This window comes from Onychomys torridus, chromosome 7 (genome assembly GCF_903995425.1).
Source record: "Onychomys torridus chromosome 7, mOncTor1.1, whole genome shotgun sequence".
In the NCBI taxonomy this organism is placed as follows: domain Eukaryota; kingdom Metazoa; phylum Chordata; class Mammalia; order Rodentia; family Cricetidae; genus Onychomys; species Onychomys torridus.
In genome coordinates, this window is record NC_050449.1 from 88,470,054 (window position 1) to 88,495,608 (window position 25,555).

At 37.5% G+C, this 25,555-nt stretch overlaps 1 protein-coding gene across 1 annotated transcript in view; it reads left to right on the plus strand.

Annotated features, from left to right (window-relative positions):
* Atr (ATR serine/threonine kinase) overlaps nucleotides 1-25,555 on the plus strand; it is a 116,396-nt gene that overhangs the window by 18,064 nt on the left and 72,777 nt on the right. The window contains exons 10-21 of the mRNA XM_036192592.1: nucleotides 222-478; nucleotides 1,226-1,416; nucleotides 1,498-1,598; nucleotides 1,883-2,054; nucleotides 2,800-2,970; nucleotides 5,410-5,604; nucleotides 7,282-7,467; nucleotides 12,986-13,078; nucleotides 15,414-15,544; nucleotides 18,637-18,780; nucleotides 21,237-21,330; nucleotides 22,628-22,753. Of these exons, the coding sequence (XP_036048485.1) occupies nucleotides 222-478; nucleotides 1,226-1,416; nucleotides 1,498-1,598; nucleotides 1,883-2,054; nucleotides 2,800-2,970; nucleotides 5,410-5,604; nucleotides 7,282-7,467; nucleotides 12,986-13,078; nucleotides 15,414-15,544; nucleotides 18,637-18,780; nucleotides 21,237-21,330; nucleotides 22,628-22,753 (1,861 nt within the window). The remainder of the gene's footprint in view (nucleotides 1-221; nucleotides 479-1,225; nucleotides 1,417-1,497; nucleotides 1,599-1,882; nucleotides 2,055-2,799; nucleotides 2,971-5,409; nucleotides 5,605-7,281; nucleotides 7,468-12,985; nucleotides 13,079-15,413; nucleotides 15,545-18,636; nucleotides 18,781-21,236; nucleotides 21,331-22,627; nucleotides 22,754-25,555) is intronic.

The window sequence follows — 25,555 nt, forward strand, 5'->3', positions numbered from 1 at the left end:
TATTAAGACTTTAATTTGAATATATGACTTGATTGTATAAACCTTTAATCTGAGTGTCTAAGTTATTATTGCAGAGTATATAAAGCAACTAATACTTTTAGCTTGAAAATTATATCTTTCCCTTCTGAGTTTCACTTTTTCTTTCCCTTTGTCTCAAATTAAGGAAATTTAATCCAAAATATTTACTGGGAAGATTTAGTACTTTTTCTTTTTTTCCTCAGAGACAGAGTCAAACATGATTCTGACATTGTCAAAAAAGAATTTGCTTCCATCCTTGGTCAACTTGTCTGTACTCTTGATGGCATGTTTTATTTGGAGAGTTCCTCAGTAGAGCCTTTCTTTGAACATGTGGACCTGTTCTGTAAGAACCTGAAAGCCACTCCTCAGCATGAATGCTCATCCTCTCAAGTACGAGCTTCTGTCTGCAAGCCATTCCTTTTCTTGCTGGCAGAAAAAACACCTAGTCCAGTAAAACTTGGTGAGTGATCACTTAGGATTAAACACTTTACAGTGACACTGGGTATGAGTTTTTTGGAGGGTTGAGATTTCCACACATACTTGGACGATCCATGTGTTTAGTAGTAAGTTGCAGTTCATTCACAAACTTTCATAAAGTTGGTAAGTGGTTCTAGGAACCCCCTAAGTTCTGTAAAATTGATAATAAGTCTAAGATCCCTCTTAGTTGAGAGATTTTTTTAAATTAAAGTTTATTTTTAAGTCTAAAAGATAATGATCTACAAAACCTAAAAATGATCATTTGATGACTTAGATTTTAGAATTTATTTTAAATTTAAGTCATTTATTACTTTTATTAAGTATAAAGTAATTTAAATTGGTAAGTTTGCTAGCTGTGTTGGTACATGCCTTTTTAATCCCAGCAGAGGCAGGTGGATCTCTTGAGTTCAAGGCCAGCCTGGTCTACAGAGTGCATTCCAGGCCAGCCAGCCAGCCAGCTGGGTTTGCACAGTGAGAACTATTTTAAAACAAACAACAAAAACAAAATGACCAAAAACAAAACAAAACAAAAAAAAAAACCAAACCAAAAAATAATTAATTAATAAATAATTTCTAATCTTCTTAAATTATATGTGCTATATATGCCCTAAATATTGATATATAAGGCAGCATGGGATTGTTTTCTGTATATTATTTGCTAACAGTATTTTTAAGTACAACATTGATATGTGATGTGTCAAATTAGGAAATATATACTGTCTCCCTTTAGCTTTCATAGACAATCTTCAGCATCTTTGTAAGCATCTTGATTTTCAAGAAGATGAAGCAGAGGTAAAAGCAGTTCTTGGGACTTTATTAAATTTGATGGAAGATCCAGACAAGGATGTTAGAGTTGCTTTTAGTGGAAATATTAAGTATATATTGGAATCTTTGGACTCTGAAGATGGATTCATAAAAGAGGTTGGAAATTTTAATTAAAACATACAGATTTTTATAAACCTAGCTTTTGAACTTTTCTGACCAGTGAATTTACTTTTCTAGCTTTTTGTTTTAAGAATGAAGGAAGCATATACACATGCCCAAATATCGAGAAATAACGAGCTGAAGGACACCTTGATTCTTACAACAGGGGACATTGGAAGGTGTGTTTGACAGGGTTTGACATGAAATGTACTTATGTTTGTCATTGTCTTATTTGCCTAGCATTAGAGACAGTGAGGACTGGAGATGTAGTTCAGTGGTAGAATACTTGACTGCCATACACAAAGACCTGGATTTGTTCCTTAGCACTGGTGGCGGGGGGAGTAAATGGTGATATAAGACGTATATTATATGAAAATATGACTCAGCATATATTTATTTGTGGCTCTGCATTAGTTTCTGAGACATTAACATTATGTTTACCTGTGTGTGTTTTTCTTCTCAGGGCAGCGAAAGGAGATTTGATACCTTTTGCACTCTTGCATCTACTGCATTGTTTGTTGTCTAAGTCAGCGTCTGTTTCTGGAGCAGCATACACAGAGATTCGAGCACTAGTCGCTGCTAAAAGTGTTAAACTGCAGAACTTTTTCAGCCAATACAAGAAACCCATCTGTCAGGTGAAAGCCAGCATTCAGCCTTTCAATAGACAGTAACAACATATTACAGGAGTTTAAAAAGAAGTAGAAACCAGGCAAAGTAGTGTCTTTGCTGGTAATCTCAGTTACTTCCTGTGGAAGGCTGAGGTGGTGTGGTTTCTTAAAATTCAGGATTTAGAGACCAGACTAGGCTTAAGAAAAACAACATGTGTACAAGTCTTATTTTGCTTGTTTTAAAGAATTATTTTTAAAACTTTATTTATTTAGAACTGAACTGTTGCCATTTGTATTAATTCTATTGGTCTGAAGATATGGGTTATAAATGAAAGAATATCTTATAATAATTTTTCAAATTATTATATTCTTGGTAACTTTTAGGGTGTCATCATTTTTTAGACTTTTTAGTGATGATAAACTCTTTTATATCTTGATATTATGAACATGAAACTTTGTTTACAGAAAGATAAAATTAATCAATTACTGAAAAGTTAGACCATGTTAAAATATTGGTTTTACCCTGTATTTGTGATAGAATCCTTAGCATGATCTTAACTAAGTCTGGTTGTGTTTCTGTCAAATGGAGATTATGACAAAATCCACCTCAGTAAAGTGATTACAAGAATTGAATGAGTCTAACTGTGGCAGTGCAGAACATGATGCTACCCTTTAATACCTAGCTTGAAAGTTATTAGTTGGTGGGTGGGGAGGCAGGGTTAGTCAGAATTCCTTCCTTGTTTGAAAACTAAAAAAGATGTTTTTGCTTTAGTTTTTAGTAGAATCTCTCCACTCCAGTCAGATGACTGCACTCCCGGGTACTCCTTGCCAGACTGCTGAGATGCGAAAGCATGATGTAGATCACCACAGAGAAATGGCTTTAAATACCTTGTCAGAAATTGCCAATGTTTTTGACTTTCCTGATCTTAATCGTTTCCTAACTGTAAGTTGCAATGTGTGTGTGTAGTTGACTTATTTGAAGTTTTCAATTTAACATTTCATTTGTTTGTTTGTTTTTTCTTTCTTTCTTTTTTTTTTGGTTTTTCGAGACAGGGTTTTTCTGTGTAGCTTTGGTGCCTGTCCTGGATCTTGCTCTATAGACCAGGCTGTCCTCGAACTCACAGAGATCCACCTGGCTCTGCCTCCTGAATGCTGGGATTAAAGGCGTGCGCCACCACTGCCCGGCTTGTTTGTTTGTTTTTTTAAGGAAAAACTTACAAGCATATTTAGGACATATGGACTCTACATTTTCAAAATTACATGCTTTGTGTACGTGAGTGCGTGCATAGGTCAGAAGACAACTTTGGCTGTTGTTGCTCAGACTTCATCAATTTTGGAGGGGTGAGTGTTGAGGACAGGGTCTGCCACAATACCCTGGAAGTTTGCCAGCTAAGTTTGAATGGCTGGGCTGCAAGCCTTTATCATTTTCCTATCTCTGATTCCATAGCACTGGGATTACAAACATGTGTCAGCATGCCCAGCATTTTTCTGGGGATTGCACTCAGGTCTTCATACTTATTTGGCATGCTCTTTACCACCTGAGCTACCTCACTATCCCCTAACTATATTTATTTATACTTTGATGAAATTATTGCTTACACAGTAAAACTTAAATTTATATAGATCTTTATTTTCTGTTCTATATATCATATTCAGTGATACCATATTCAGGTTAACTTAACTATCTGAGTTTTTATGTTTTTTGTACCATCCTAGATTCCATTGGTTATTGAAAAACTAATATTTACCCTTAAGAAGTTGAATTATGCCAGGTGGTGGTGGCTCACACCTTTAATCCCAGCACTCAGGAGGCAGAGGCAGGTGGATCTCTGTGAGTTCGAGACCAGCCTGGGCTACAGAGTGAGTTCCAGGAAAGGCGCAAAGCTACACAGAGAAACCCTGTCTTAAAAAACAACAACAACAAAAGTTGAATTATAAAATACAGAATTAGTGGTATGAATTCAAATTTCAGACTTTGTACCATGAAATGTTTTAGGAAGCCTGTGAAATTCATTAGTGCTAAGGTTTAAAGGTTGATGGAATATATTGTCTTCTCATCTTGGCCCCAAAGTCAGGTTTATTATTAATCTTAATAAATTGTGACAATGGTTCATACAAAGGTTTTTCCTACAGTATTATTTTAACAAACTTAAATTGCTTGTAAATTGGCTATATATACAAAGAAGATGGGATGGTATATTATAAGAACCACAGAGATAGTCATACCTTATTACTCATTAATTCCATCTAAGCCACGGATTACCCATTGGCAAAATAAAATTCTGAGAAGAAACTAAATGTCTAAATTTAAGCCATTTTATGTAGCCATCTTTATGAAGTATAACTAAGTTAAAAGGAGTAACATAAGGTATGTATGTCTATGAAGGCAAACCTATTTGTTTATTGTTGCTTGTTTTCTTTCTGTTTTGGACGCAGTCTCATTCTATAGCACAGCTGTCCTCAAATGTGCTATCCTCCTGTCTCAGTCTCTTGAGTGACAGAATGTTCCACCCCTTAGGCAAAGGCTGGATCTTGTTCATTGTCACATTTCATGTTTAGAATAATGACTTACATGTAGTTGTATTCATTAGGTACATGTAGAATAAATAAACAAAATCATAACTATTTTACCTTTGGATTTTGTATGAATTTAATGAACTAGATCTTAAAAGAAATGGATCAAAAATGAAAGTAGATTTGTTGCAATATTGGAGTGTTAGATGTGCTTAATCGTTTTCTGTAATGTTGCAGCATCAATTCTATAATCTAAAAAGATTCTTTTTTTCAATAATTATTTTTATGTGCATTGGTGTTTTGCCTGTACGTATATCTGTTTGAGGGTGTCAGATCTTGGAGTTACAGACAGTGGTGAGCTACCATGTGGATGCTGAGAATTGAACCCTATTCCTCTGGAAGAGCAGCTGGTGTTCTTAACCTCTAAGCCATCTCTCCAGCCCCTACAAATTCCTTAAGTTTGCATATCTGGTTATCCTCTACATGCTTATTCTCTAAATGCAGGAAAGGATACTTCAGATTTAGGACTTTTACTTTAGAGTGTGCATATGTCTTAACACATACTCATGAGAAATTCACTTCTTTTAAGTTAGCATGCAATGTAATAGGAATGAAGAATGAATCCAGTCTTCATTACTTTTATTTCCTTACTGTCTCTTAATGCATATGATAGAAGCTCTGTGTCTTGTCTGTTTTGATTATTGCTGTATATACAGGGCCTGAATCATAGTAATATCAGTGTATTATACTCAAGTGAGTAAATGGCAAGGCTAAATATAAGTATAAGAAAGTTTTTGTAGACAGCTTATTTGAACAATTTATCACCCAAACAAATGTACATTTTGATTATTATTGTGTTCTTTTTCAGAGGACATTACAAGTTCTACTGCCTGACCTTGCTGCCAAAGCCATCCCTGCAGCATCTGTTCTCATTCGGACTTTAGGAAAACAATTAAATATCAATCATCGGGAGATTTTAATAAATAACTTCAAATATATTTTTTCTCATTTGGTTTGTTCTTGTTCCAAAGATGAATTGGAACGTGCCCTTCATTATCTGAAGGTATTTGAATATTTGTATGTGTTTTATTCTTTTATTTAAGTTAATGTTATTGGAAAAAACGATTGTAACATTGTAATGTAGGAAGAACAGTGAGTAATTTATAGGTTGTAAGAATATGTATAAATATTATTTGTTGCTGGAGAGCTTCTCTCCAGGTGCTACCAAGCCCCTGCGGTACCACAACCCACGTATAAAATAATCACTCAGACTCTTATATTACTTCTAAACCGTATGGCCGTGGCAGGCTTCTTGTTATCTACTTCTATCTTAAATTAACCCATTTCTATTAATCTATACTTTGCCACGTGGCTTATGGCTTACCAGGACCTTACATCTTCCTTGTCATGGTGGCAGCTGGCAGTGTCTCCCCACCCAGCCTTCCACTTCCCAGAATTCTCCTCCTCCTTGTCCCGCCTACCCTATCCTTCCTGCCTGGCTACTGACCAATCAGCACTTTATTTATTTTAATCAACCAGAGCAACACATTTGACATACAGACCATCCCACAGCACTTCCCCTTTTCTTTTTTTCAAAAAGCAAGGTTTTAACTTTTATATAGTAAAATTTCAGATAACAAAACAATTATCAAGCAAGAATTACAGTTACAATATTAAAGAAGATATCCTATCTATTTGTGAGTCTAAGGTTTTATATCTAACTTATCTTTTATTATAATTGAGGAAATTATAACTATCTAGTCTTCAACCACATCAAAGACCTCAGAACCTTCTCTGTCCACATACTATCCAGGTCATATCAGTTATTTGGCAAGATGGAGGTAGTACATCTTATCTCCTGTACACAATGCTTGAGACAAGATTTCAGATTTTTCCTTGATTCTTTTTGTTGTATTTTGAAACATTTGCATATATATAATGAGATATCTTGAGGATGAAACCAAAGTCTAAACACAGAATTCATTCATGTTTCACACACAAATGTATAGCAAAATTGGTTGTTGGTGCATGCTTTGAATCCCAGCACTTAGATCTCTATGAGTTCAAGGCCAGCCTGGTCTACAAAGGGAGTTCCAGGACAGCTAAGGCTGTTACACAGAGAAACCCTGTTTTGAAAATCCACAACAAAAGAGATAATTTTATACAATATTTTCAATGTGCCTGCATTTTGACTGGAACTTGTCTTTTAAAGTGAAGTATGAAATTTTCTGCCTCTGGTATTGTAACAGTGTTAAAGAATTGATATTTAATTAGGGTTTTAATTAGGAATGTTCAACCAGTGTTTTGTTCCATAGATGATGAAACTAAGGCAGTGAGAGGTTAGATTAGCTAACTTGTCCAAATCACAGGACTATTTATAAATGACAGCTAAAATTTAGACTCCATTATTCTGACCAAAAACCTGCTGTGTAGCACTGTCCTTGCGCCAGGGTCCATGCATCTGTAAATACTGTGTTGCTGGTGTTAAAAGACCTTAGGCAAACATAAGACTTTTCAAAAATTATTTCAAAATTAAGTCTGGTCGCTTTTCTTCATTGCATATAGCCCATGGGAGACCTATCGGGAGAGAAGAAGGTTAGAATTCCTTTCCAGTGTCTTTTCTTAGTTCTGTTAGTAAGCTATGCCATCTGACCTAGAGCTTTTACTAGTAACATGTTAAAAATCTGTACTTATTTTTGGATGCTAATATGAGGAAAACAATTGTTTTTAATATCTTTAGAATGAAACAGAAATTGAGTTGGGGAGCCTGTTAACACAGGATTTTCAAGGCTTGCACAATGAATTATTGCTGCGTATTGGAGAACATTATCAACATGTTTTCAATGGTTTGTCAATACTTGCCTCATTTGCATCTCATGATGATCCATATCAGGGATCACGAGATATCATAACACCTGAACTGATGGTAAGGCCCATGATATTTGGTTTGTTTTTCTCCTTTTTTGTAGCTACTTAAGAAGCTGAGGAAATTCCTTGCCCCCATTTTCCAAGTATAGGTATTTTTTTTTTTAATTTAATTGGAATTTTTCTTTTTTTTCTTTTTTTTTTTTTGAGCCGAGGATCGAACCTAGGGCCTTGCGCTTGCTAGGCAAATGCTCTACCACTGAGCTAAATCCCCAACCAGAATTTTGCTTTTAGAAAAGGTTAAAGTTGTATGGTCACAGAAGATGTTAGCTGCAAATGTATCTTTGAAAATGTGGATTTCCAGGTGATTCTTGGGATTTTATTTTTCAGAACTCACTTTGTAGACCTGACTGGCCTCAAACTCTCAGAGATCTGCCTACTAGTGCTGGGATTAAAAGTGTGCAACATCACACCTGGCATGACTTATTTTTCACTAAGTAAACAAGGTTTATTATATATTTACAGCTTTCCCTTCATCTTGTTTCTTCTTAAAACTAATCCTTGACAAAGCAAGCTAAATCAAATTCTTTGTTTGGAGTAAAGAAAGATGTGGTTTCTGCTTTTGTTATTGTTTGCTTGCTTGTTAGTTCTGAAACAGCCTTATAAAATCCAGGCTTACCTCAAAGTCCCTGTGTAGTTGAGAATGGCCTTGAACCTCTTATCTTTCTGCCTCTGGTTCCTGAGTTCTCAGATTATAGGCCTGTGCCAGCACATCCAGCTTTCTCTTTTCTCTTTATTTTTCAGCTTTATTTTTTTTTTTTCATGTTGGAGTGGTTTGTGGTAGTGTAACTGGCTCTGCCCTGTCATCATGATCTCATTTGATTCCTTGCTTTGATAGGATGATTTGATGATTGCATTGTTAACGTTTCAATTCAAACTTTTAAACTGTGAACTTTGAACTTTGGGGTTTATATAGGTTAGATCCTAGGAGGAAATCGATGGCATGCACACAAATGTTTATCTGATATATTTAACAACTAGTGCTGGTTCTAAAAGAGAATTTTAAGGAGGCCAGTTTGCAGTGCTGGGGATCAAACATAGAGCTTTGTATAAGCTAGGCAAATGTCTTAGTTAGGGTCACTATTGCTGTGATGAAACACCATGATCAAAGAAACTTGGGGAGGAAGGCTTTTATTTGGCTGATGCGTCCACATCACAGTTTATCACAGGAAGTCAGGACAGGAGCTCAAACAGGGCAGGAACATGGAGACAGAAGCTGATACAGAGGCTATGGAAGAGTACTGCTTGCTTGCTTGCTCCCCTTGGCTTGCTCAGCCTGCTTTTTTTTTTTTTTTTTTTTTTTTTGGATAAATATAGCGTGAATCTTAAAGAGTCTTATTAATAAAATCAAACCTGAGGCCAGTTATTGGGGTGATTGCTGGAAGATCAGAGACACAGAACAAGCCACAGCTATCTCACCTTGCTAGTTCCTCAGGTGATCCTGTTTCCTCAGGCTGGAAGCTTCTGAGTCCTCCTCCACATGAATCTCAGCTGAACTGTGTTGCTCCAAAGCCTGAACGCTTAACCAACCAAATGCTTAACTAACTACATGCTTTTTTTCCTACATGCTTTTTTCTTTAGTTCCTGGTCCTCACACCTTATATACCTTTCTCTTTCTGCCCCCACTCCTTGGGATTAAAGGTTGTGTTTCTGGGATTAAAGGCATGGTCACCATGCTTAGCTGTTTCTAAAGTGGCCTTGAACTCAGAGATCCAGCTAGCTCTATCTCCCAAATGCTGGGATTAAAGGTGTGTACCACCACCGCCCAACTTCTGCTATAGCTTACTCTTCCCATTTTCTAGCCACCATTTTTGGCTTTGTTCTAGTGGCTGTCTGTTCTCTGACCCCAGATATGTTTATTTCAGGGAACACACAATATTTTGAGGAACACAATACCACCACAGATAAATTATGAAATTTATTTGTATTTCACCTTTTAGAAGCCAGAACATAACTAGGCTTTCTGGAAAGTAACTGTATTAGAAATAGTGAACGAGAGGCAGGACAAGAGGTTCCTGTTGCACTGCTGCACAGCTATGCCCGTGCCAGACTTCCCTCCAGGTGTCTCCTGAGCAAACCTTTCCAGAGGGTTTAGTGAAGTGGTAATTATCTGGGCCCTCTAAACAGTAACATTGGGAAAGTGATCCTACCCGACTCTGCTGGTTAGGAGGATCTGAATTAGCTTTTCCCTGGCATGCAGAGGCCACAGTGATGTATGGCATCAAAAGCACACTACTGCATGCAGTCTCAGCTGGACCAGAGCCACACAACAGGAGATACGACATACCCCCAAGCCCTAGGTCTGTCCTGCTGATCGGCCTGGTGGTGTCCATTTTACTATAAAAAATGTGCTGGACTTCAAGACTCAAGAGAGTCTCCAGCAGACTGCCTTTCTCAACTTCGGCAGGGGCCTAACTTTCTTAACTTCCCAACAGGGGCTTTGAAGAGACAAGTGAGTATGACCCTGGCTTTGCCACAGCCTTTGCACTGAGAGGCAGGGTTTTAAAACACATACTTAAGCAAGGAGGCCTGTATGACAGCAATAACGCTCAGCTTCATCAAGTTACCAAGCAGCACATACAGCCGTTAGTCCCCTCCCTCCTCCCATCACCCAAGGACTCTTTCATTCTTCAGAGCAAGAATATCAGCAGATACCCAGCAGAGGGGCACGTGACCCAGCCATCTGGGAACACTCATCAGTGTGAAAGAGAACCAAAAGCCACACCTCTCCACTTACAGATGAATGCACCCCAGCTTTGCTACCCAACACTTGCACTACATCTCTATGGTGACACCTTATCCTAAAAAGGCACTGTCAGGCATTTAAGACAGAAGCCGTCAGTTCTATGGATGTGCAGGAGGTGTAGGGAAACAGCAGTAACCAAAACCTCCAGCATCAGTCTGTGAAACCCCAAGGTTACCCAGGAAGAAAAGAAGAGCGCAGCCCTGCCCTGTCTGGTACACAGCAGAGCCCAGATACCTCAGGGCCAAGGAAAGGAGTCTCAGTTTTATTGTGCTATTCATGGCCCAGGGAAGGGCCTGGCTGGCTGGGAGACCTAAGAGATGAACACTGGACAGCAGGATGACTGTGAAACAAGAACATGTGGGGACAGAAGCTGGACTCTTAAAGGAGGCAGTAGCTGAGGTGTGTGAGAGCAGACCACGGACAAACAAGGTTACCAGCAGGGAAGACGATGTCAGCAAAAGCCCAAAGGAAACGGCTCTGCTTAGGGTCCTGTCACCCTGGGAGAAGTGACCCTGTCCGGTGCCATGGCTCATTTCCAGAACTGCATTATATGTGCATTGCAGGAGTCAAGGGCTCACACCTAATGGTAATGGAAGCTCCAGAATGAGGTGGACAGCGAGGCCCCAGCTCACTGGTCAATGATGGAGCACTGCAGCACCTGGTCATCATGTCATCTTCATTTCATCCACATTGTAATCCACAAAAGTGTCATAGGAAAAGCGGTGGCAGCGTTGGATATGCTCCATGAAGTTGGCGCTTTGGTATCTGGGGTCTCCCTAGGGCATTGAGGCACATATGGGGCAAACCACAGACTTGGTATCCGCGCTGTGTGATAATTTGCAGTGCTCTACAAGTCCTTCCTGATTAAAGTTCTTCTGAGGACAGTAAGGACAAGGAAAGGTGTACCGGTTTGGGACATTTCTTGGCTGAAGGGATGTATCTTTGGTGGTGGCCTTCACACCTTCCATGATGTAATTCTGGTATTTGGAACATGAAGCCACGGGTTGTGGTGGCGCACGCTGGTAGGATTTGCTGAAGGAGGCGGAAGCAGGAGGATCACAAGTTCGAGGCCAGCCTGCTTTCTTATAGAACCCAGGACCACCAGCCCAGAGGTGACCCTACCCACATTTGGCTGGGCCCTCCCCCATCAATCTCTAATTAAGAAATTCCCTACATGCTTGTTTACAGCCCAATCTGACAGAAGTATTTTCTTGGGATTCCCTCCTCTCAGGTGACCTTAGCCTGTGTTAAGTTGTCATCCAGCACAGCAGCTACCTTACATTGAACTATCTGTGTGTAACCTTGGACCCCAAAGGAGCCTTTTCTTCCTTGACTTGTTTCCCCTAATCTTCCCTACTTTGGGCAATGGTGTTTTGTGCCATTATCTACCCATTTCTCCTACTAAAACCTGAAAATAATGTGTAAGCTCTTCAAATTAAATCTGTAAGACCATGTGCAACAGTGTGCCTTTCCACCTTCCTTTTGTTAAACTCTTCCTTTCACTGCTGTAGCTCTGATGGCTTTGTTTTTAAGAACAGCAAACTTCCAGGTTTTAGCTGTTGGCTTTAGATGGTCTCTGTACTTACAGTAATAATTTCCTGCATGTATTTCATTCTGCAAAGTGTCCTTATCAACCCTAGCTATATTCATTTTCCAGTTTCTATCATGTGCTTGTGTTTCTTTTCTTTTCTTGTGTGTGTGTGTGTGTGTGTGTATTTTCTTTTTTTAATATTATTTATTTATTTATATACATTATTCTGCCTGCATGTATACCTGCAGGCCAGGAGAAAGCACCAGATCTCATTACAGATGGTTGTGAGCCACCTTGTGGTTGCTGGGAATTGAACTCAGGACCTCTGGAAAAGCAGTCAGAGCTCTTAACCTCTGAGCCATCTCTCCAGCCCTAAATCTTTTTTTTTCCCCCAGACAGGGTTTCTCTGTGTAGCTTTGTGCCTTTCCTGGAACTCACTCTGTAGCCCAGGTTGGCCTCGAACTCACAGAGATCCGCCTGCCTCTGCCATGTTTATTTTCTTATAGCTCTGTCACAATCATGTTTATGAGTGGATTAGTGCCTCTTACTAATTTGCCATGTATATTAATGCCTATCTTATACACATGTACCTAGCATGGTAGTATATATTTGGTGAATGGCAGGCATACATACTTAAAGTACTATTTGTCTGGATGCCAGGAACTTTAATTAAAATTAAAATATTTATGTAGATTTGAGTGCTACCTATACCCACATTTCATTTAAGAACATAAATAAAAACCTTATAATTAGTGAATTGTGGTTTCTTATGCCAAAGTTTAATTTCAATCTAAATCAGAAGTTTACAAAATATATATTATGGAGATACTATAATTAAACCCAATACTTTGCTAATCTAAAAAAAAAATTAATGATGATTTACACAAAAAGGCTCACAAACCAAAAATTCCTTTGCTTGGTAAGAGTTTCTATGTGCTAAAGAGACATGTAGGATAAATACCTAACTTCCCTTCACTGTATACTAGTACAGACTCTTCCTCTTCTGCGCTTAGCGGTGACTGTAACCCTGAATCAGGTTCCTTAACCTTAAGCCATGCTACCTTGGGACATATTTCAATTATCATGCATCACTAGCTCTTTTCTTGATATTTTTCCTGCCTGGTATAGTTCAGTGGTAGAAAGCTGCCCACTAGGAATTCTGTAATAAATCTCAGGTTCAAAGGGAAAGAAGAGAGACACTTTATATATAAAACAAATAATATCCTTTCTTTAAATCCATAGGCTGATTATTTGCAACCGAAATTGTTGGGCATTCTGGCCTTTTTTAATATGCAGTTACTAAGCTCCAGTGTTGGCATTGAAGGTAAGAAAATGGTAAGTAGTTGTATTTGAATTCCAAGGGACTAGAATAAAATTCATATTGATTATTGAGGAAATATGAGTTTTGCTTCCAGTTATAAACATTCAAATATAAAAAGTTAGTGAACAAGCTAAGAATGGTAGCTTACACCTGTAATTTCAGCATGTGGAAAATTGAGGCTGAAAGAATAGCTGAGAGTTTGATGCCAGCCTGGGGTACATAGTGGGCTCCAAGCAAGCCTTAGCCAAGTGTGAGACTGTCAAAAAAGAAAAGCAACCAAATGTTTGATATTTATTACTGAGTATTATATATTTGTTTTTTAGACATTGTAAAAATAGAAATTGTAGCACTCACTGATGATGAGAAATAGGAAACCCAACTTAAGCTGGCCTAAAGAATTTGTTGGCTCTGTTACTAAATAGGCAAAGATAATGTAACTTCAGGTACAGTTTGAGTCTAGCTTCCAAGAACATTTCAGAATCATTATTTTTGGTCAGACTCACCCAGGTTAACACTATATTTTTGTTGCTATAGCTCAGGGTGCCTTTGAATTTGCGGTAGCCCTCCTGCCCCAGCCTCCTGTGTGCTAGGATTATGACAGCCACCTTGCTCAACTAGCTTTACTTGTAATAATACTAACAATCTATGTCATTATGATATCTAGCCCAGTGGAAGACATAAGACAACAGTAACTGAGAGCTTGAGCATCAATTGCATAATTGAATTTTATTGGTTCACCTGGGTCCAATGTTGGTATCTCTGTTTTTAGTGTGTATGTGTGTTAGCATGACTATGTAACAGTGCTCATATAAAGGTCAGAGGACAGTATGCAGGAGTTAGTACACTCCTTGCACTCTATGGGTCCTAGGGCTAGAACCAAGTTGTCAGGCATGGCAGCTAGCCTTTCCCTTGAAGGCCATCTTGCTGGCCCAGTGGCAGCTTTTAGTTCAGTATGCATTCCCCTTCTGTTAACTTTAAGGACCCATGTAAGACATACAGACAAATTTAGCTACAAATTCTAAGTCAGTGACTATTATTTCAGTGTTAACAAGTAAATTTTCAGTAACGTCTAATTCCATCTATATGGCTTCCCAAACATTTATGCCAAACAAGAGACTGAATGACTTTGAATCTTAAAATAGAATTTATGTTATAAGCTATAACTTATATGGTTTAGTTCATGTGCTGACTAGTTTTATGTCAACTTGAGAGGTAGAGTCAGTGGAGAGGAGGAACCCTCAATTTAGAAAATAGTTCCATAAGATTGGGCTGTAGGCAAGCCTGTAGAGCATTTTCTTAATTAGTGATCCAAGAGGGAGGGCCCAGCTCATAGTGGGTAGGGCCACCCCGGAACTTTTTTTTTTTTTTTTTTTGTGGCCTGGGTGCTAATAAAAGCACACTGAGCAAGCCATGAGGAGCAAGTCTTAAGCAGCACCCTTCCATGGCCTCTGCATCAGTTCCTGACTTCAGGTTCCTGCTCTGTTTGAGTTACTGTCCTGACTTCCTTCCAGTGATGAACAGTGATGTGGAAGCATAAGCCAAATAAACCCTTTCCTCCTCAAGTTGCTTTTGGACATGGGGTTTCAACACAGGGGTGGTAACTTCTTAGTACATGCATAAGATTCACCGGAGACTTTCTTTATCCATTCATTAGAACCCAGAACTATTGATGCAGTCCTCATTCTGTTTCTATTCTAAGTATATCCATCAGTCGTCTGTTGTATTAAATTCAGAACATTTTGAGTTTAGTACCATTAAGACCATTATTGACTATTATGAGGCATTCTGTTTAAATTATATTATAATGGGGCTGGAGAAATGGCTCAGAGGATAAGAGCACTGGCTGGTCTTCCAGAGGTCCTGAGTTCAATCCCCAGCAGCTACATGATGGCTCACAACTATCTATAATGAGATCTGATGCCCTTTCCTGGCATACAGGCAGAACACTGTATACATAATAAATAAATAAACCTTTAAAAATATTTTATAAATAACTTTTAAATTCAATCTGTATCTGAACTTATGTTAGTGGTGTGAGACATATTTGAAGAAAATTAAAATGTATTGTATCCTTAGTAAATGTCAAGATTTATTGTTTTAGAGGACCACTGGATCAAAGGAGCAGAACACCTTCAAGGGCAACAAAAATAAGAATGCACCTTGAGTTTTTCAGATTCTTGGTTCTCATGTAAGTTAACAACAACAAAAAAACTGGCCAGCATTTATTAGACTTTTTGTATTGTTTCCATTGATACCTTGACATTTGTGGAGGCAGCACTTACTTCTGCCACTTCTCTGCTCTGGCATCTTGTTTATAAGTTCTGTTTTTAACCACTACTTTCTTTGTAGGCCTTGAATAGTTTGATGTCTTTGATGAAGTTGATGGGACCTAAATATGTCAGTTCTGTGAGAATGAAAATGATGACCACACTGAGAACTGGCCTCACATTCAAGGATGATTTTCCTGAGTTATGTTGCAGGTAAATGACAGTCTTAATTGATATGTTTTATTGTATTTCTAGGTAATATTAACTTGAGTTCTTACAGCAGGCTGATCTGGTAGGGACATTTTTTTCAATTTAGGTGCTCTCTTCCAAAATAACTTTGCATCAAGTTGACATTAAACTAGCCAGTACAATTGACCCCTGTCGACTTGACACACAAACACATCACTTATTAAATCATAACTTTTCTTTTTTTATTCTTCCCCAAGATGGTATGGTTGATGTCACATATAAAACATCCTAACTTTTAAAAGTCCCAGTTTTAAAATCCCAATTTTAAAATTTAAATTCCAACTTTAAAAGTTCAATTTCCTTAAAACATTTAAGTCTCACTAAAATTTCAAAGTTGCTTAACTGTTTGCTCCTATAAAATAAAAAATAAATAACATACTTTCTTACTGCAAGAAGGAAGAACCAGGGCACAGTCACAGTCTGAACAATCAAAGCCAAATTCCCAACAGTGTAAGTAACTCAGTATCCAGTGTCTAGGATTAATTAACGCATGCTCTTGTGTGCACCAAGGGGTTTGGGTAGTCATACTCTTCTGGCTCTGTCATCCATACCACTTGCACCTTGTCATCTAGGATCAGGTTGGCTCCGTTTCAGAGCTGCTGCTGTCCTTGTAGTTGTCCATAGTACTAACATCTCTAAAATGCTGGGCTGTCACTAGAAGCCTCTACTGGGCTCTCTTCAGGCATCCTAACCCTGCCGCATGGTGCCAAACCTCAGCTACTCTCCTATAACCCCTTCATTCCTTCAAAACCAGTACCTCATGTGTGACTCCTTCAGTACCAAGTTCAGCTGCCAGCATGAGATGCAGCCTTGGCCCCTTTGAACCACAGGTTCTGTGTGCTGGCCCTGAAGAAATATTCCCAGATTTATGATCTTCAAGGTTGCCAATCATTTTTTGTTTTTGTTTTTGTTTTTAAATCTGTACTAATTTCTTAGTTCTAGCTAACCAGAATCAGTTGTACTTACTAAACAAAGGTTTCACTTAAGTGGTGCTGGTCTTTTCTTAATTTTAGCTGATTCTTCAGCCCCAGCTGACCAGAACTACAGATTCCTAATTCAAAATATCAAACAGCCTCAGTAGAGTCTTTGAATCCATCTGAAGCTATATGTCAGACTTCTTTTATCTGCACTGCCCTCAACATACTTACCTTCCAAGCTCCCACAGAACAGCCCCCTGCACTCTGAGCATTCAATGGCTTTTCCAGCCCAAAGTTCAGATGCCACCACAGTCTTCCCTAAAACCCAGTGGTCAGGTCTATCACAGCAATGATTTACACCATGATTCTGGTACCATTTTTTTTGTCTTTGTTAAGATTTCTATTGCTGTAAATAAACAAGGGTTTATTTCAGCTTTCAATTGACAGGTTATAATCTATCAGTGAGTGAAGTCAGGGCTGAAACTCTAGCAAGGCAGGAACCTGGAGGTGGAAACTGACACAGAAGTCATCGAGGAGTACTGCTTTTTGGATTGCTTCTTATAGGTTTCTCAGTTTGCTTTCTTACATTATCCAGAACCACTCACCCAAGAGTAGTAACCATTTGGAATGGGCCCACGCACATCAATCATCAATCAAAATGTACTACAGGCTTCTCCTCAGGCTGATCTCTTGGGAGCATTTTCTTAATAGTGATTCCTTCTTGCCAAAAAGCTCTAGCATGTATTAGGTTGACATAAAACTATCCAGCATAGTTCTCACCCACTTCTTTCATCTTCCATAGTTCCTAGGCTATCCTGTAACTTTCTGTGTGGGCAGAGCTGGGGTTATAAGTGTGTGCCACCCTATCTGTCTTTTTGTTTTCTTATGGCCATACCGCTACCTCAGGTTCCTGATTTCTGGAATTACAGGCCTGCACCAGTATACCTGTCTTTAATTTCATCTGTTTGTTTGCTTATTCATTTATTTATTTATTTTGAGCAGGGTGTCATGTAACTCAGGCTGCCCTCAAATTTGACTTCATATGTAGATAGTGGTGACCTTGAACTCCTGATCTACGTTTCAAGTGGGATGCACTTTCAGGCATGCACCACCAGGCCCAGATAGCCCTCTTTAAAAGCATAGCTAGTTCTTCCTTTGCAGGAGTCGAGAGAGAGTGTGACATCCTGATAAACACATTGTAAGTTGAAAATATCACAAATTGGAACAATTTTTTTTGTATGTTTTTGAGACACTGTCTTGCTATGTAGCCCAAGCTGACCCAGAAGTCAACAGTCCTCTACCTCAGCCTTCCGGGTATTGAAATTATAGGCATTCACCACCAAGCTGGGGCTGATAATACATTTTTAATGTACCTAACCTGCCATACACTATAGCCTAATGTAGCCTGGATTAAATGAGCTCGAAACACTTATGGTAGCTTTCATTTGGTCAAAATCATATAACACGAAGTCTGTTTATAATAAAGTGTGGAGTATCTTATGTAGTCTATTGAACACAGTAGTATGTTGTTAAGTACAATATCCATCGTTCACCCCCATGGTTATATGAAACCTATTAGTAGAAACTGTGGCTTGCTATCACTGCCTAGTGTCACAGGGGAAAATTGTGCAGTATTATTAAAATTTTATGTGAGTCTTACATAGCCCAGGCTGCCCTTGAACTCTGTGACATTATTCTACAAGTGCTGAGAACAGAGATGTGTATCACTACATCCAGCCTTCAAATAAATTACTTCTAAATGTGTGTATAGCATTGTGAAGTCAAAAAAATCTTTGTAAGTTGTACTAACCTTATGGATTATCTGTGTAAGCAAATGTATAAAAACATAACATTCAGGTTTTCTTTTGTATTGATCTTGTCCCAAAATACTGTTTCACCTTTGTTTTTATTTGTTTTATTTGGTAGTGTGGTTGATTAGTTGGGGTTTTTAAGTTTTGTTTGATTTAATATAACTTAGAGATCACTCTGTGTGTGTGTGTGTGTGTGTGTGTGTGTGTGTGTGTACATTGATCTTTATATCAAAAGCTACTTTAATCTCATTATTATTCAGCTAACAACTAATTGATAGTACTTTACAAATATAAAAATACTTTGAATTAATTTTTGTTTTTCACTTAGGGCATGGGACTGCTTTGTTCGTTGTCTGGATCATGCTTACCTGGGCCCCCTGCTCAGTCATGTCATAGTTGCTTTGTTACCTCTCATACACATGCAGCCAAAAGAAACTGCTGCTATCTTTCACTACCTCATCATTGAAAACAGGTATTGAAACTGAAATTAAACATAAAATACATGTGTGTGTGTGCGCGCGCGCGCCTTTTTTTCTTGTTGTTGTTGTTTGATTGAGGTAGGGTCTCACTATGTAGCTCTGGCTGTCCTGGAACTCACTATATAGACCAGGCTGGTCTCAAACTCACAGAGATCTGGGTGCTGGGATTAAATGGCACCACCTTATTTTTTGAGACAAAGTCTTTTTAAAACCTGACTGATTCCTCTAATCTAGCTAGCCAGCAAAGCCCCAAGGATCCTCCTGTCTTTGCCTCTTTGGTGCTGGTATTACAGTAACATACTTTCCTGTGGTTACTTGGGGATCCAACTCAGGTCTTGGTTCTTACACAGCAAGCTTTACCAAATGAGCAATCTCTACAGCCCTAAAATACTTTAAAATGTATTTTTATGTCTCTAAGTATTGGTATGACTTTGAGAATGTGGAGTTGCTGTTTTAAAATGTAGAGTTCTTGAGTAAATTAAAATTACTGGTATGTAACTACTTAATGAGTACATGGATTTTCAGTGGGTGTTGTTTCTATTATAAATATATTTGAAACTCATCTATTAATAGATCAGCAATTTTTTTCATTGATTTTTTTTTTTTTCAATTGGTAAAGGTAATTTTACTTTTCTTCTCAATTAAATCGGATACTCTGAGGAAGATTAAGAGGGATAGTCGTCATTTTCTGCACCATACCTTAGTTACTTGGAATTCCTTATTGTTTCATCACATTAACCTTTGAACTTGCCTTCCTTACTTTAAACTTTTATGACATTTTTGTTACTTTAAAAAATGTCTCTTTAAATGTATTATCAACATAGAGAAATGTTCTCTGGTTCTCTGTTTTCTAACCACTGATTTGCAAATTGTTTAGATTGACCTTTAATGCTGGACACATCTTATATCTTGAAATTTTTTCCTACTGATTTTTCATCCCACTGTTTACTATAGCAGGACTAATGGCAGAACAGACCACACTTTATCCCGACTTAAATTTTCACTCAGGCTGCTTTGTAACTGAAAATATCTTTCCTGTTGCTTAACTGACTTGTATATTATAATTCTTCTGAAAAGTTAGAATTTAAGTACTACACACCTGCCTACCCACATGCTGTTGCCATTCCTTTACATTATTCCAGTAAACATACAGTCATGAAAACAGGAAGATTAATATCTTTTTATTCACTGAAAATACTCACTGAAAATACTTTTAGTTTTTTTTTAGTTTTCTACATGCTAGAGCAATAAATCACTAATATAGCTTTTTACATCTCTTTTCAGTTGTTAAACAAATATTCATATGCTTATTGTTTGTTATAGATGGTAAAATAATTTTTCTTTTTCATGTCATAAGAAAAATTTTCTTTAGCTTGGTGCTAGGTAGACCCTCACCCTCCTGAGTAAACGAATTATTATGCATTTGGTTATTGGTTCATCCCTTGTCTAGCACAGGACTTAGCATCCAATAGCACACATGGTAGCTATTTCTAATTTTTTTATTCACTACTAAAAACTAGGACTAAAAATGTACTTAAACCTAAAAAGATTTTTTTATAACTTAAGCAACCAAAATGTTATAACATTAATAAGGATTATTTGCATATTTTTCTCTGAAAACTCTTTATGAAAATTTATATTTGGGGATTGATTTCTACTACTTTTTGTTATCCAAATGTGATGCCTTAGAAATAGTGAACTCCTGTATTTGCCCATAATTTTGTAGTTTAGGCTGAGTTCAGCTTGCTGTTTCTTCTGTTGTTCTTATCAGAGATCACTGGTATGGCCACTTTTCAGAGAGTAGACTGAAGTGGACTCCCTGTTCATGTAATGTCAGAGCCATTCTCTCTGTGTGTCTTGTCCATGTTGATAGCTTGATTTCTTGCATGGTGACTCAGTATTTCCTGAGCACAAAAATGGAAACTGCCAAGCCCAAGCTCTTTCCTATCCACAGCATATCTTCTCCCTCATGTACTTAGCAATAAAGCAATTCTTGTACCAGTTCTGGATTAAAGAATAAGGAGCTGTATATATGAGTGCATATTGAGAAACATGGTTTATTGTGGACTGATGGTGACAGACTATCAAGGATGATTTTTTTGTCTCTGATTATTTGCCATTATTAAATGTTTTATTGTAATTGTTTACTTTATTTAATTTGAGGGTTTTTTGTTTGTTTTTTGGGTTTTTGTTGTTGTTGTTGTAATACTAGGGATTGAGCCCAGGCATTTTTCATGCTAAGCAATCACTCTACCACTGACTTATTTCTAGTACAATTGCTAATTAGTTGTAATTGCTAAATTGTTAATTTAGGTGGGACTGTAGACATGGCCAGCAAGATTACTCTGCATTTAAATAATCACAATGAGCTTTTAAGTATGAATTTTATTAGCTTTACTTTCAACTTTTGTTTTATACTCATAGTCGTGCAAATAATTCTTTCTATTAGGGATGCTGTGCAAGATTTTCTTCATGAAATATATTTTTTGCCTGATCATCCAGAATTAGAAAAGATAAAAGCAGTTCTCCAGGAATATAGAAAGGTATTTCATTTCTTTACTTATGGTATGGAAGATTTTAAATACAAAATTGCTTTTGAATTCTGGTACACTGAAAAAAGATCTTTTACAATCAGAGCTCATGCCTTTAATCCCAGCACTCGGGAGGCAGAGACAGGCAGATCTCTGTGAGTTCAAGGCCAGCCTGGTCTGCAGGGTGAGATTCAGGACAGCCAGGGTGTTTACACAGAGAAACCCTGTCTCAGGAAGAAGGGAGGGAGGGAGGGAGGGAGGGAGGGAGGGAGGGAGGGAGGGAGGGAGGGAAGAAAGAAAGAAAGAAAGAAAGAAAGAAAGAAAGAAAGAAAGAAAGAAAGAAAGAAAGAAGATGGTGATTAGATAGTATAAATGAGAATCCATGACTTTGGAAAGAGGGAAGTTGATTTTTGTTTTTTTGTTTTGTTTTGTTTTTCGAGACAGGGTTTCTCTGTGTAGCTTTGCGCCTTTCCTGGAACTTGCTTTGGAGACCAGGCTGGCCTCGAACTCACAGAGATCCACCTGGCTCTGCCTCCCAACTGCTGGGATTAAAGGCGTGCGCCACCACAGCCACCACTGCCCGGCTAAGAGGGAAGTTTTACCAGTTAAAACAATTTTATTTTGTTTTACTTTGTTTTGGGACAGTCTCTTGTAGCTGAGGCTGGTCTTGAATACTTAATCTACCTGCCTAGCATTCCAAATGCTGGAATTATAGTCATGCTCTACTGCACCACTACCGCATCCTATTTCAGTGAGAGACACAATTAATTTTAAATAGAAGCCACCCTCTCTACATTTCTGAGGGGAAATATGGGATGATTCCAGTTATATTATGCTATAGATCATAGTATCACTACATGAGATCTAAATGATTCTTGATCATCTTGAAATCTTAAAACTTTATGAAATTATGAAAATACTGTGATTTCATAGAATTTCAGAACAGAAATAGAATACTTTGATAGTGAAAGGATTTAATAGAATTATCTACTGAGTTCACAGACCTGGGTCAAGATCATTATGTAGCCTCTATAAATTAGTGAAAGCATGTACTGCTTATCAAGAAGTGCTTAGTTTAGATAAATTTTTATTCAATTGGAAGAAAATCTCTAGTTCTAAAGATTTTAGAATAAAAATAATTTCCCCTAAAAAACACTGATGACATAGACTTTGCAAAGAAGGGGATGGAAAAACTTTTACTTGGGTTACAGTTTAGCTATTTTAATAGTAACATGTTATATAGAAAACACAGGCTATTCAGAGGTTGTTTGGATAGTTAATAAAGTATGTCTCTTTGCTCTTTGTCTAGGAGACTTCTGAGAGTACTGACCTTCAAACCACTCTCCAGCTATCCATGAAAGCAATTCAACATGAAAATGTAGATGTTCGTATTCATGCTCTCACCAGTTTGAAGGAAACGTTATATAAAAATCAGGTATGCTAAAGTGATACAATTCAAGTTATAAAAATACAAGTATTGGGAGTTTTAAAAAAAAGATGATAGATTGGCATTCTTGCTTAAGAACTCTAAAAATTTAGTGGAATTAGTCATTTTTATTTTACCTAGATTTATAAAGTCTGACTGAAAAATGGATAATCTGTAAAATGGATACCCATTACCTTCAGTCTCAAAAATCTGTACAATAGTCCATTGTTTTGAACGGTTCTGATTTCATCATTGTACTTTAAACTACTGCATCTTCTTTGAATTTTTTTTAAAGATTATTTATTTATGTATACAGTGTTCTGCCTGCATGTATGCCTGCAAGCCAGAAGAGGGCACCAGATCTCATAACAGATGGTTGTGAGCCACAATATGGTTGCTGGGAGTTTAACTCAGGGCCTCTGGAAGATCAGCCAGTGCCCTTAACCTGTGAGCCATTTTTCCAGCCCCTGTTTTGAATTTTTAAAAATTATTTTTATTTTTGGTGTGGTATTTATGTGGTGTAAGTATGTGGTGCATTCTCATTTGTTCATGTGTCTTCCTCTGTCACTTTCTGCCTTTACTGATCTAGAAGCTCACTGTTTAGACTGTGTTGACTGACCACTGAGCTTCTCCCTCCCAATTCCAGGTTTCCAGCCATGCATAACCATGTCCCACATTTTAAAGTGAGCGTTAAATGTTTGAACTCAGGGCCTCATGCTTGTACAGCAAGCACTCATAAACCACTGGGCTTCATCATTTTAAGTAAGGATTTGAATGTTTGTATATCAGCAGTTTATATGACTCTTCTGATATAACTACTCCATTGATATCTGTCATATACAATGTCAATAATTTTACTATTTTATAATTGGACTGAGCTAACTGTATTTGCTTTTGTTTATTTGTTTTTGAGTAGTCCAAAGTTGCCTCAAACTTTGAGTAGAGCCAAAGATGGCCTTGAACTCATGATTCTCTTGCCTCAGCTTCTTGACAGAGAGAATTATAGGCTTATACCACGTTGTCAACATTTCTCTTTCCTTCCTTTTTCCCTGCTTCAATCCTTCCCTCTGTCCTTTCTTCCATACTTCCATTGTGCTACTCATATTAAAGGGATCTCTTTGGGCAAATTCCAGAAGGATAAGATTGTAAGAAGTTCAAATTAACCTTGATGGGATGTAGAATTCTATTTAAAAGTCATATTTACTAATTATTAGAAAGCAGAGAATAATTCATTGAAAATAAAATGGTAGAGACTTGTGGATTGTCCTGGAATAAAGATGACTGCCTGAATCAGTTCTCAATCTCTCCACAATCAAAAGTAGCAACAAGGAGATTGAATAAATCCTAGCATAATCCACACCTTCAATATTGTTACAATACAGAATCCTGAGAACCAGAGATTCTGAACAGTGTGTATAAAGAGAAGGAGGAGGACCAGAACTAGAACTTTACTCCCAGTGGGAAGAGCAACACTGGAAATGCCTTCCAGGTACTGGCTACAGAGAGGATACTACCTACTGGAAAGTATATAGATGCTGAGGTCTCAGACAGTCATTTTCCCTGAGAGAAGTAAAAGAACAGGGAGGAAACGGAAGCATGCTTTGAAGATCTTGTTATAAACAGAAAGAAGAAAGGCGGAGAGAAGACTTAAAAGTCTTGTAGAAATAAATTTATCAAATCCTACCTCTGATGTCAAAAAGAAGAAATAAAATGGCGCTTCATTTTTTCAAAATTAACTGTATTATGCTGGTATAGGTATTTATTTATGAAATGAAAATCTTAAAGTCATTACAAAATTCTTATTGTTAGAGCCTATATGGAGGATTCACAATATGAGTAGAAAAATTACATATAAGAAAGCTTTGTGAAGTGGTACATGTCTTTAATCCCAGCACTGAGGAGACAGAGGCAGATGAATCTCTGAGTTCAAGGCCAGCCTTGTCTGCATAGAGAGTTCCAGGCCAGCCGAGGCTGTATAGTAAGACTGTCTCAAAAAACGAAGAACTAAATAAAGTGAAAAAGAAATCCAGGCATAGTACTTTAATCCCAGCACTTGAAAGACTGACTGAGGCAAGATTATTTTATTGCTTAAGGACCAACCCAAGGTACAGTGTGAAAACCTGTCTCAAAGGAAAAAGTCTTTCATGCTTCTAGTCATGGAGACCAAAGTTCAGATCCCAACACCCACATAGCAAATCATACATTCTATATATGCCTATAATGCCAGCTCTGAGTTGGAGAGAAAAGAAGAATTGCTGGGTTGGTTTTCAGCCTAGCCTAGGCCTAGAAAACTTGAGCCCCAGGTACAGGGAGACCTTGCCACAAAGGAACAGGTATAAAGTGATAGGAGAACATCCAGTGCCTTCTTCTGGCCTCTGCATGCTACGTGTTTATACACTCACCTAGACACAGATACACAAACACACACATAAATAAATGAAACTTTAGAAAAATTAAAATAAATAAATAAATGAGATTAAAGGACATAACCAAGAAGATAGGAATCAGAGGTGACTGAACTCAGGAAGCCAATTTTAAAAATGAACAAATTATGGACTATTAGAATACATTTGATTAAAAAAATTAAGTGTCATTGATAAAGCATTAAAAATAATATCTTAAGATACCAAAGCAATAGAACAGAATTAATATTTAAAATTAATTTAAGAGATCTTTCTGAAAAATGTCTATTATAAATACTAAAGTAATCCATTTTATACGAAGAAAATACCAAGTAGTTAACTCAGATAAACCATAGACTTTAGTAATACAAAAAAATGAAAATTTGTTTAATTTTTTTAGACTTCTTTT